General features: G+C 44.5%; 1 protein-coding gene and 1 long non-coding RNA gene across 2 annotated transcripts in view; one reads left to right on the top strand and one right to left on the bottom strand.

The window, feature by feature from the left end:
• Positions 1 to 6,356, bottom strand: part of LOC105981092 — a 15,982-nt gene extending 9,626 nt beyond the window's left edge. The window contains exons 1-3 of the long non-coding RNA XR_001174796.1: positions 6,288 to 6,356; positions 3,751 to 3,911; positions 406 to 497 (exon numbers count right to left, since the gene is read on the bottom strand). This is a non-coding gene — a long non-coding RNA (uncharacterized LOC105981092). The remainder of the gene's footprint in view (positions 1 to 405; positions 498 to 3,750; positions 3,912 to 6,287) is intronic.
• A 286-nt stretch (positions 6,357 to 6,642) lies between these two features.
• Positions 6,643 to 12,508, top strand: part of Slc27a2 (solute carrier family 27 (fatty acid transporter), member 2) — a gene marked incomplete at its 5' end in the record, with an annotated part of 42,264 nt that continues 36,398 nt past the window's right edge. Inside the window, 2 exons of the mRNA XM_013009960.1 lie at positions 6,643 to 6,644; positions 6,693 to 6,697. Of these exons, the coding sequence (XP_012865414.1) occupies positions 6,643 to 6,644; positions 6,693 to 6,697 (7 nt within the window). The remainder of the gene's footprint in view (positions 6,645 to 6,692; positions 6,698 to 12,508) is intronic.

Raw genomic sequence — 12,508 nt, 5'->3', positions numbered from 1 at the left:
AGTGGTTCAACCAGATGAGCAGGAGTTCTTTGTTTCTTAAGTCCTGTTAGTTTTGTCGTATCACCTAACATTTTGGATTTATCATCCACTTATCAGGGAGACCATGTACCGTTTGTCTCTTCGCTCTTGGCTTACCTCGCTCAACATGATTCCTTCTAGCTCCATCCATTTCCCTGCAAATGCCATTATTTTGCCAGGAGCTATGTTTTATTAGTGATCTTACTCAAGTGCTTTTTCTCCCTGAAGAACTGACCTTCAAGTCCCCATTTCTTCTGATCCAGTTTTTTCCTTGTTACAATTGACACCTGGCATCATTTGTAGGAGATTAATACAAATGTAGGTTTCTAGTTAAACTTCCAGAAGGTAAAATTTAATCTTTCCACTGGTGCACATTTATTCACTCACCAAAATGACCTAGCTGATCCCAGCTCCACTTCTGTAGGACGCTGGAGGAAAGGAAAAGTCATCTTTTGTAGAACCTTTGGGTCAGTGAAGGCCTGCAGAAACACAACAAACAAAATCAGGTAAGAAGCTGGGCACTGAGCCTCAATTCTGTAATCTTAGCTATTTGGAGTCAGAGATCAGGGGATTATAGGCCACAGTCCCCACCCCCACCCCAAAAAAAGCATCAAAGATTCCATCTCCACCAGTGGCCACAGGAAGAAGTATAAATAGGAGTCTTTCAATCCATGTCTACCCAGGTATAACCTGGGACCCTATCTCAAAAATAACCAAAAAAAGGATCTGGTAGCTTGGTTCAAGTAGTAGAGTACCTGCCTAGCAAGCTCTAGGTCCTGAGTTCAAACTCGAATACTACTACTACTACTACTTCTTCTTTTCCCTTTTTTTTTGTTTTCCTGGTCCAAGGGCTTGAATTTAGGGCCTAGGCACCGTCCCTGAGCTTCTTTTGCTCATGACTTGTGCTTTGCCACTTCAGCCACAGTTCCACTTTTGGATTTTTTGATAATTTATTGAAGCTAAGAGTCTCATGGACTTTCCTGCTCAGGCTGGCTTTGAACCATGATCCTCAGATCTCAGCCTCCTGAATAGCTAGGATTACAAGTGTAAGCCACCAGCACCTGTCCAACCCAATGCTGCTTTAAAAAAAATCAGATATGGGCTGGGAAGGTGGCTGAGTGGTAGAGCGCTTGCCTTGCATGCATGAGGCCCTGGGTTCGATTCCTCAACACCACATAAGCAAAAAAGAAAAAAAGCCGGAAGTGGCGCTGTGGCTCAAGTGGTAGAGCACTAGCCTTGAGCTGAAGAGCTGAGGGACAGTGCCCAGACCCAGAGTTCAGGTTCCACAACCAGACCCAAAAAAAAAAAATCAGATACAAGAATATTAGCCATTGTTAATAAGCATTTGTTCATTCTGGTACAGCATGATGAAGTTCAGTATATTTCTAGAAAATTTGCAAGTGTGTCTTTATAGAGGGAATGCTATAGAAGCACATATGTTCTCTACAATATTATTGAAGTGCAAATCATTCAAAAATTAATCATGAAAACTGCAATCAGAAAAAATCAGATACAAGAATATTAATTTTAAAAAGTAAACTCTAGCAGTAGGAATTTAGGATTCTAAAGTTCAACCATTTGCAAATACTGAAGTGAACAAGAGTTACATGGATATATTTCCCATTTTTAAAACTTACCCCAAAGCAAAGGAAATAGAAAAGTAAAAGCTGTTGGTCAGGTGTTATCTTATCCTTGACTTCATCCCATGCAAAGATTAAAATGATGCACTGGGTACTGATGGCTTGTACTCGTAATACTAGCTACCCAGGAGGCTGAGATCTGAGGGTGGAGATTCAAAGCCATCCTGGGCAGGAAAGTCCATGAGACTCTCATTTCCAGTTAACCACTAGAAAGCTGGAAATGGAGTTGTCGCTCAAGTAGAAGAGCACTAGCCTTAAGCAAAAAAGCGCAGGGACAGTGCCTAGGCCTTGAGTTCAAGCCCCAGTAATGGCAGGGGGAAAACACATATATATACACATACAATTCAAATTATCGTTTCCTTGTGTAAAAGGCAAAAATCTAGTAATGTTTTACATATATATGAAAGAAGTATGGGGGAAAATAGAGAAGAAAGAATCAAATTAACAGAAATAATAGCTAAGGAATTTATAAATATATTCACTTTAGAATATATGTATCCTGGTTTTTTTTTTGTCAGTCATGGGGCCTGAACTCTGGGCCTGGGCTCTATCCCCCCAGCTCTTCAGCTCACAGGTGAGTGCTGTACCACTTGAGCCACAGCACCGCTTCCTGTTTTCTGAGTGGTTTATTGGAGATAAGAGTCTCAGCGGACTTGCCAGCCCCAGGCTGGCTTTGAACCATAATCCTCAGATCTCAGCCTCCTGAGTAGCTAGAGCTACCGGCGCCGGCTTTATATGTATCCTTTCTATACATATAAATTTAAATTTTCAGATTAAAATTCTAATTTTTAATCTTAAAATGTTGTCATTTTTCAGAAAGCTCTAGCAATTGAAAGTTGACTTCCATGTGGATTTTCTTCCCTTTTATCTTTCAAATTTCATGTTTGAATCTTGGTTGCAGAAAATAATTCTTCTAGTAAAAGAAATGGCAAAGTTGGGCTGGGAAGGTGGCTCAGTGGTAGAGTGCTTGCCTTGCATGCCTGAGGCCCTGGGTTCGATTCCTCAGCACCACATAAGCAAAAAGAATAAAAAAAAAAGCCAGAGGTGGCACTGTGGCTCAAGTGGTAGAGCGCTAGCCTTGAGCTGAAGAGCTCAGGGACAGCGCCCAGGCCCAGAGTTCAGGCCCCACGACCAGACCCCCCAAAAAAAAAAAAAAGAAATGGCAAAGTCAAAGGCAGACTTGAACTGACACAGGAAAAGTAAAAGAGTTGGTTCCAGACACCTTGACCTTTGCATAGACACCGCATGACAAGCTGGTGGTGCTAGTTACCAGGCACTGGGAGGAAGGCACTTTGTCCAAGCTCAGCGCCTTACAGTGAACACGGATCTGCTTGGGTATTCATGACTCAGTGCTTGAAGCAAAGGATTAAAATGATTGTTCCCTGTGTGAAGATCTGGGGCCAATCACCAATCAAGTGATTACAGACAATTCCCCCTGCTCCCGTTCTACCTCACCCGGCAACACACTGGTAATAATTACGCACTGGTAATAAATTGCTTTCCCGGAGAACCCTTTCCTACAGGAAAAGGACACACTAGTCATATTAAAGAGAACATTCTGGTTTTCCTGACAACTGTATCAAATATTCCAAATTTAAAAGTTGTCATTCTTCTTGTATGTGGTGGTTCTGAGACTTGAACTCAGGGCCTGGGCGCTGTCCTTAGCTTCTTTACGCAAGGCAGGTAGGTACTCTACCATTAAACAGTACCATGGTTCCACTCTTGGCTTTTTAGTGGCTAGCTGGAGGTAAAAGTGTCATGGACTTTCCTGTCAGGGCTGACTTTGAACTTCAGTCTGTAGAATTCAGCCTCCTGAGTAGCTAGGATTACAGGCGTGAGCCACTGGTGCCTGCCTTAAACACATGTCTGTCATTTATTAAAACATTTAAGACTTTTGTTCATTGGTGTCTACACAATTACTATAGAATGCATACATGTACAGTTATCATTTCAGAGACTAAATCAGCCAATTTTATCTCATCACTTGCTTAGTTTACCCCTGGAAGATAGATCGGCTCTTAGTTTGCTATTGAATTATGGTCCTAAGTCTCCAGAACAAATTGATCACTGCAGCCATATATAGTAAACTCACCAAAGGGCCCCCCGGGAAATCACCTGCCCAAACCGCACCAGACAGCAGGAGGTGGCGGTTAGAAGCTTGAATTGGCTGTCAGACAGCCTGATGTGTTTCCCATTTGCTCCACTATGATATTAAAGGACCTGGGTTGAAACTCTCAAGGCAAACCTGGGTGGCTGTGGAGACAGAAGCACAAAATGAGAGGTCTTTAACACTAATTATCAAGGCAAACTTCTGAACATGTGTATGTGTGTGCTGATACTGGGAACTCAGGGCCCTACATTTTCACTTCATTGTTTTTTTTTTTTTTTTCTCAAAGCTGGCACTTTACCACTTGAGCCATAGCTCCACTACTGGCTTGTTGGTGGTTAGTTAGAGATAAGAGCTTCAGGGAAGCCAGGTGCTGGTGGCTCACTCCTGTAATACTAGCTACTCAGGAGGCTGAGACCTGAGGATGGCAGTTCAAAGCCAGCCCAGGCAGGAAAGTTCGTGAGACTCGTATCTCCAATAAACCACCAGAAAACTGGAAGTGAAGCGGTGGTTCAAGTGGTAGAGCGCTAGCCTTGAGCAGAAAAGCTCAGGGCCTGAGTTCAAGCCCCATGACCACCACCACTAACAACAATAACAACAAAAAGTCTCATGCATTTTCTGGGCTGACTTCAAACCATGATCTCATCCTCAAGTCTTAGCCCTGAGTAACTAAGATTACAGGCTGTTCCCTCTCCTCTGAGCCTTTCCCTTCCTTCTCCTGATCATCTCCTTCCCTCACAGCTGGGGCTTTTGATTTGCTCATCTTCCTTCCTTCCCCTTCTCACTTCTCCATTTCTCCACCAGTTCTGGAGCCAGCTCCTCCGCCTCCCCAGGTCTGGTCCCGCTGACCCGTCACTACCAGCAAGTTCCCCTGCATTCTAAGTCTGCGTTTTCTCATCCATCAACATAACTCATAGGGTTATTAGAAAACGAAATCAAGCCATGCCTGTGATCCTTGCTACTCAGGAGGCTGAGATTTGAGGATCCTAGTTCAAAGCCAGCCCAAGCAGGAAATTCCTCAAGACTCTCATCTCCAATTAAGCACCCAAAAGCCAAAAGTGGCCTAAGTGGTAGAGTGCTAGCCTTGAACAACAACAAAAGCACAGGGATAGCACTTAGGCCCTGAATTCAAGCCTCTGGAGTGGCACCAGAAAAGAAAAGGAAGGGAAGGAAGGGAAGGAAGGGAAGGAAGGGAAAGAGGGAAGGAGGGAGGGAAGGAAGGAAGGAAGGAGGGAAGGAAGGAAGGAAGGAAGGGAAAAGAAAAAGAAAAGAAGGATGGGAAGGGTCAGGAAAAGTTCACTGAATAATATACATTTAGGACAGGAACGGAGAGAGAAAGAGAGAAGACTGAAGGGCACTATTGGCTCATGCCTACAATACTATTCGGGAGGCTAAGATTTGAGGATTGAGGCTGGAAGTCAGCCTGGACAGTAAAGTCCATGAGACTCATCTCCTATTAACTACCAGAAAGGAGAGGGGGAGGGAGATGGGAGGAGAGGAGAGAGGAGAGGGGGGTGAGAAGCAAGGAAGAGAGAGAGGGGGAGAGAAAGAAAGAGGAAAGAAACAGAAAGCAGAAGAAAGGAGGGAGGAGGGAGGAAAAGAAAAGCAAGGCAAAGTAGGTTGGTTAGTTTTATTCCAAGGAGAGTGACAATTTCCAATTTGCTTCAGTAGTTTTATCTACTAAATGAAATTTTCCAATTAACACGTGAACAAAATCAAATACTCCTACAAGCAAACAGAGAGAGAGAGAGAGAGAGGAGAGAGAGACAGTCGGTGCCCAGGTAGGACAGGATGGATTAAGGGAGGTTGCTGGCAGTCGCTGCCAGTTGGTTCCCGTTCACTCCTTCGAGCAGCTGCCCCTGAGACACAGAGCTGTTCAGGGGCACAGGTGTAAAATCCTGAATTTCCTCCTCCCTTGCCAATATGCAACCCTCAGCCCCCAATTAACATCTCCTTCCAATTTCTTCTCCTTAGAGATGGTCTCACGTCTGGCGAAACAAAAAAAGAAATCAAACAATCTCAAAGGAACAGTTTTCCTGTTCTGGAAACAATATTCACCACCAAAAACCCATCCCCCATCCGGTCTGGTGGGCGTGAAACAGTGCACTCGGTCACCCCAGAAGCATGAATGAATGAAAGCAGACGATGCACTGGAGTTCAAACAGGTGGCCAAGAGGAAACCTCGAAAATCAAAATAAAACCAGCTACTACTAAAGTCAGGGACACCACCCACAAACTAAGAAGAAAGGGGCATTGATTTTCCTCCCTTTGGTAATCTATAGGCGATATTAATTGAATAAAATTTGAAATTTCAAATGGAAAAAAAAAAGTCTTATCGCTCATCCCCAACTCCCTTCTCCCCCAGATTACTTATATGTATAGAAATAATAGAGATTATTTGCTCAATCTCAACCGCACAGACGAAAACCGTACAACAAACCAGGAAATCTGGAAGAAAGCAAGAGAAATCAATCAGCCCCTTCATCTCTCCCCAAACCATGGACACATCTGTTTGGACTCACCTCACCCTGGAATGAATACCCTACCCCGGAGAAAGTTGAGAAACATCAGACCGCTTATCTGTTCCTGCCACTGCCACCGGACCAGACGGAAGAGGAAAAAACGCAACGCTAGTGCTGTAATAATCACACAGAAAACAAGTTGTGTCTCTAGGGGGCATTCTTGAAAACCTCAGCTCAACTCCGGGAAAATAAAATAAGCTTTTGACCACTTATCAGAACTGGAAGTTGCTAAGTAGCAACCGGAATCTCATTTTCAAAAAAAAAAAAAAATGACAAAGAGGAAGAAGATACAAGAAAAAAAAAATGCTACCAGTAAAGACTTGATGGAGAAAAAAAGCTCTCCTTAAATTTTAAAAATAAATATATTTTGTAATTAAAAAAAAAAGCTGAAAATAGCCGGGTGCTGGTGGCTCCCACCTGTAATCCTAGCTACTCAGGAGGCTGAGATATGAGGATCATGGTTGGAAGCCAACCCAGGCAGGAAAGTCCACAGTCCATAAGATTCTTTTTTTTTTTTTTTGGGTCCGGTTGTGGGGCCTGAACTCTGGGCCTGGGCACTGTCCCTCAGCTCTTCAGCTCAAGGCTAATGTTCTACCACTTGAGCCACAGCACCACTTCTGGCTTTTTTCTTTTTGCTTACGTGGTGCTGAGGAATTGAACCCAGGGCCTCAGGCATGCAAGGCAAGCGCTCTACCACTGAGCCACCTTCCCAGCCCCCATAAGATTCTTTATCTCCAATAAACTACTCAAAAAAGCTGGAAGTGGCACTGTGGTTCAAGTGGTAGAGCACTTGCCTTGAGCAAAAAAAACAACACAAAACTCAAGGGCAGCACCTAGACCAGCCCCAAAATAAATAAAAAGAATTCCAAAGGAAGGACTTAAACAATGGAGATCCACCAGCACTTCTTCCAGCCCTGAAGATGGGAATATCTTTGGGGCTCTCACCTGTGTTCCCCAAATGAGAGAATGTGCCAGATTTCTACATCACTGCAAGCTCTGCTAATGAACTGGTGAAAAAGCCAACCCCAAAGCTACATTTAACACATCAAGAAGGGCCAATATCTTTCACTTCAATGCAGAGGACGCAAGGAGTTAACCCTGATGATCCCAGAGAGCAAGTGCTCATGGGAAATGATGTTTTCCAGTCTGGGAATTGCTTTGAAAGGTTTTGATTTCCTACGTTGCAATGATATAGATACTTCACATTGTGTCTTTTTTATTTTTATTTTTTAAAGAAAGGAGAGCTTTACCTTTTAAACATGCCTAAACACATGTCAGGATTCTTTCCCCCCCCAGAAGTTGTGGTAGATTTGCCAGTGAAGCACTGAAATCAAGTATGAGTTTTGCTGATTTTTTTTTTTTTTTGGTTGGTCACGGGGCTTGAATACCAGGCCTGGGCACTGTCCCTCAGCTTTTCAGCTCAAAGCTAGCACTCTACCACTTGAGCTACCGCGCCACTTCCAGTTTCCTGGTGGTTAATTGGAGATAAGAGTTTCACAGCTTTTCCTGTCTGGGCTGGCTTTGAACCTCCACCCTCAATTCTCAGCCTCCTGAATAGCTAGGATTATAAGCGTGAGCCACCAGCGCCCGGCTGCTGTTTGACTTTGATATTCCTGTCCTGGTGCTTGAACTCAGGGCCTAGGCACAGTCTTAACTAGCTCAAGGCGAGTACTCTACCACTTGAGCCACAGCTCCATTTTAATTGGAGGTAACAATCTCATGGACTTTTCTTCCCTGGGCTGACTTTGAACCATGATCTTCAGATCTCAGCTTCCTAAGCAGCTGGGATTACAGACAAGAGCCACTGGAGCCCCACAGGAAACAAGTATGTTTTAATGCTGTCTCTGTAACCACAGCAAGTTGATCTCTAATGCTTTGTCAAGTCTGCTCTCTTGAAATATCCTGATACTGGGCTCTGAGATTTTTGCCGAGACAGAGAAAGTAAAAGAAAGCTTTTCCCTTCTAAAACTCCCCAGCAGCCAAAAACTCTAAGTTTCTGGAAACAAGACTGATAATATTCTTTTTTTGCAGGCGAAAGAGGACTGGCTGAGAAGAGGCCTCAATCTCTTTTAACATGTTTAAAACAAAGCCTGGAATCCTAGCTGCTCCAGAGGCTCAGACCTGAGGTTCACAGTTCCAAGCCAGCTCCTGTGGTTCAAAGCCAGCCCATACAGGAAAAGTCCATGAGACTCTTAGTTCCAATGCACCACCCAAAAGTCGGAAGTGGAGCTGCGGCGCAAGTGGCAGAGCACTAGCCTTGAGTGAAAATGCTAAGGCAAGCATCCGGGCCTTGAGTTCAAGACTCAGCACCAACACCAAAAAATTTTTTTTTAAAATTAAAAGACCAGAAGGAAGCTACCTTTACTAGTTATTTCAGTATACCATGAGAGAGAGAGAGAGAGTTCCTTCCAGAACCCTGGGAAATTGCTTTTCACCACCTTATTCCTTCTCCACTCACCGCCCCCCACCTTCTTACTTGAATCACACTCCTACGCCATCATGCCCTTTTCTCTTTTCCTGCCTGAAACCAACTCAATCTCCCCATTCAGCAAGGCCCGCCACAACTGCGGAAACACACGCATTCTCACCGTCTTGAGTGTTTTTTTTTAAAAAAAAGGAAAATACGGCTTTCAGATCTTTTGTGGCTCATGTCTTCTCTGCCACTTTTCCATGAGGGGCTGAGCTGAAGTTCACCAAGAGAACAGATTAAATCAATGCACCACCCCTAAATCCCTACGGGTCACTTCCTGTGGGGAACTGACCTTCTATGAAAGACAGTAGCTTTCCTTGCATTGACCAACAACATCAACAAAAAACGAAGCCCACTGTGGGCACTGTTTTGCCTTCTGTGGGATTTCCCATCCTCCAAAGAAGACTTTGAGTTGAATGTTACTTGTGACTCATCTAACTCACAAAAGGAGAATGACAAAGTATAAGCCTGAGACACTTGTAAGCTACAGATAGGGACCTAGACTTAGAATATACAAGTTTTCTCCTACTATTAAAGTTTCATCCCAGCACTGGTGGCTCAAGCCTGTAACCCCACCTTCTCAGGAGGCTGAGATCTGAGGATTGCAGTTCCAAGGCAACCCTTGCAAGAAAAGTCCATGAGACTCTTATCTCCAATTAACTACCAAAAACAAAAAAACTGGAAGTGGAGCTGTGGTTTAAGTAATAGAATGCCAATGTTGACCACAAACTCAGAGATAGGTCCCAGGCCCTGAGTTCAAGCTCCAGAACACAAAAATAAATAAAAATTCAGAGCTTAAAAGCAATTTAAGGGGCTGGGAAGGTGGCTCAGCGGTAGAGCGCTTGCCTTGCATGCATGAGGCCCTGGGTTCGATTCCTCAGTACCACATAAGCAAAAAGAAAAAAAGCCAGAAGTGGCTCAAGTGGTAGAGCTCTAGCCTTGAGCTGAAGAGCTGAGGGACAGCACCCAGGCCCAGAGTTCAGGCCCCATGACCGGACCCAAAAAACAACTTAAAGTAGCAGAAATGTAGTACATTAAAATTAAGCGGATGGGATTTTCATTTAGTTTTGCAGTACTCAGGTCTTACACCTGCTAGGCAGACATTCTACCACTTGCGCCATACCTCTAGCTCCAAATTGGTATGATATGTGTATGTAGACATGTCTGTGTGTAGACATACATGTGTGCATAGATATACAGGTAGGTCAATAGATAATAGGTAGTTAGATAACAAATAGGTAGGTAGGTAGATAAATAGTGGATAGGGATAGACAGACAGGCCTACCAAATTCCTGGATGTTAAATTCATCCTTGTGGACCAGCTCCTGATCATAATCCCGTCTCTTTGTCCGGGGTTCAGACATTAGCCATTATGTCACCTAGTGTTTCTCTCTGTGTAACCCCGCTCCCCCAAACAAGGTAATTCGCCTTTAACTTGCCCACTCGCATGCATTTCTGCACCATGTGTTCTAAAATTAGATGACCCAGCTTTCAACCAGACAGCTTTAACTCCAAGCCAGACAAGCAGCCTCCCTCTCTATGGCTGTCAATTCTCAGAGCTCACTTCCAAATGAACGTTCCCCCCAGCCAGAACTCAGTCCCACAATGGACTATTGGCACCAGAGACAGACAAACATCCCCCCGCTCTCCCCAAAGGAAAGACGCGGGCTCCCAGGGCAGTACAGTGCCTTCTTCACACATCGTAAGTACCCAGGAGAGTTGTCTGGCCTCTACTCTTTATAGATTGACATCATAAGTTCTTCCAGAAACACAAGCACTTACCAGAAAAGAGAGGAGAGGAACAATGGGTCCGGTCTGGATCGTTTCTTGGCATTTTAGAACCTTCAAGACACGCAAGCTCCTTGAACACTCCCTTATCCAGCTCCATTTTTTTTTTCTCCCTAGCAGGTTGCCATTCCAGCTTTTCAGAAGTTCTTCTCGTCCTCCCATGACCCTTTTCCGTGCAGCCGACAAGTCCACAGATGGGAAAACACTTTCCCCTTCTGTGATCCTAGGCAGAGTGTGCAAGCTCACGTTCAAGTGCCTGCTGTTCACCTGCAGAGTCAGACTCATACCGACCATACTCCCGTTATTTCTTCAGGACAGCCAGAGCCAAGTACCACACTGGGTCGGTTGAAAACAGCACACGTTGATCCTCTGAGTTTGGGAGGCCAGAAGTCCAAAAAATCAACCCACTGCTGGCGAAGTGGGTTCACTCAGGAGGTTCTGGGCAAGAACGTGCTCCAGACCTGTCATTATTGACTTCGGTTCGTTTTTCATAGTTCTCGACATCTGTCTGCTCTGCGGATGCATCTCTCCCTTTGTCCTCACTGGACACCTCTCCCTGAACATCTCCCTCAGTGCCATCACATGACTTCTTTGGAAGGCCACCAGTCATTGGATTTAGAGCCCATCCTGATCTAGTACAACCTCGTTGCCATCTGCAAAACAGAAAAAAAAAATAATGTTTACACACTCTGAAGTGCTGGGTAGCCATGAGCCTGGGGGTACACTACTGAATGCATACAAATGCCAAAGGAAATTCTAAGAAACAGCCAGTGCTAAAGTGACAGTGGTCCCCACCCCCTCAACTGTAGGGGACATGTGACAAGATATCCAACAGCTGTCTTACACACCTGGGCCTTTAACCCTGGTAGCTGAGTTCTAGGATCTCTACACATAACCATCCATTGAATTTCTGCACCTCTCTAATGAGGTCTATTTTCATTCCATACAGCCCCCAGAGAAAAAAATAGTCTAAGCCAGTGATAAACCATAATGTATATTTCTAGTGTATCACAATTAGGTTTTTTTTTTAAGTAGTAGTACTGAGCTCAGAGCTGGTGGCTCATGCCTATAATCCCAGCTACTCAGGAGGTTGAGATCTAGGGATCACTGTTGAAAACCAGTCCAGGCAAGAAAAGTCCCTGAGGCTCTTATATCCAATGAACCACAAAAAGCTGCAAGAGGAGCTGTGGCTCCAGCATAGCCTCGAGGAAAAGGGCTCAGGGACAGGCCCAGGCCCTGGACTGGCACCAAAGAAAAAAGTATGAGGGAAGTTGAGGGAATAGAGGAATGAAGTTGTTCAAAGTAACACACACACACACACACACACACACACACACACACGTGTCATCTGAGGGTAGGAACTATGGGATGGGGAAGATGGGTAGAGACAGAAGCGCAGGCGAATACACATTGTGCACAGGAGAAAATGGACCTGAGGAACTTGAGGGGGGTGGGTAGGGATGAGCTAGAAGGAATCCTGGGAAGGATGGAAGGGGTGACACGTGTCAACCCTGCTTTATACACATGGACAGACAGATGAAATTGAAATCCTTTGGCAACTATTTAAAGATAATTTTTTTCTAAACAGGGAGAAAGAGGAACACAGGACTTTAGCTGGCAAAATACTCTGTGTGCGTACACGTGTGTGCACACACACATACCAAAAAATACTCATTGCATGTTTAAATACTAGGCATATCTAGTTTTATTTGATACATCTTGATGAGGTATGCCTACCATTATTATAACTCCCATTTTACATAAGAGGTAAACTGAGCCCCAGCTAACTCCTCCAGTGGTGTCCAGCTATAGAACCAGGCTTGGTACCCAGGACTCCAGGGTCCTGTTTACCCATCAGTGCAGTCTTTTCTGTGTCCATAATGCCATGCCACAAAGCCTCGGTCTCCCATGTGGGATATATGGTCACTTTAATAGAAAAGGAGGAGGACGAGGAGGAGGAGGA

This window comes from Dipodomys ordii, unplaced genomic scaffold, assembly GCF_000151885.1.
Source record: "Dipodomys ordii isolate 6190 unplaced genomic scaffold, Dord_2.0 Scaffold11, whole genome shotgun sequence".
Taxonomy (NCBI): domain Eukaryota; kingdom Metazoa; phylum Chordata; class Mammalia; order Rodentia; family Heteromyidae; genus Dipodomys; species Dipodomys ordii.
This window is presented reverse-complemented; position numbering and strand designations above follow the sequence as displayed.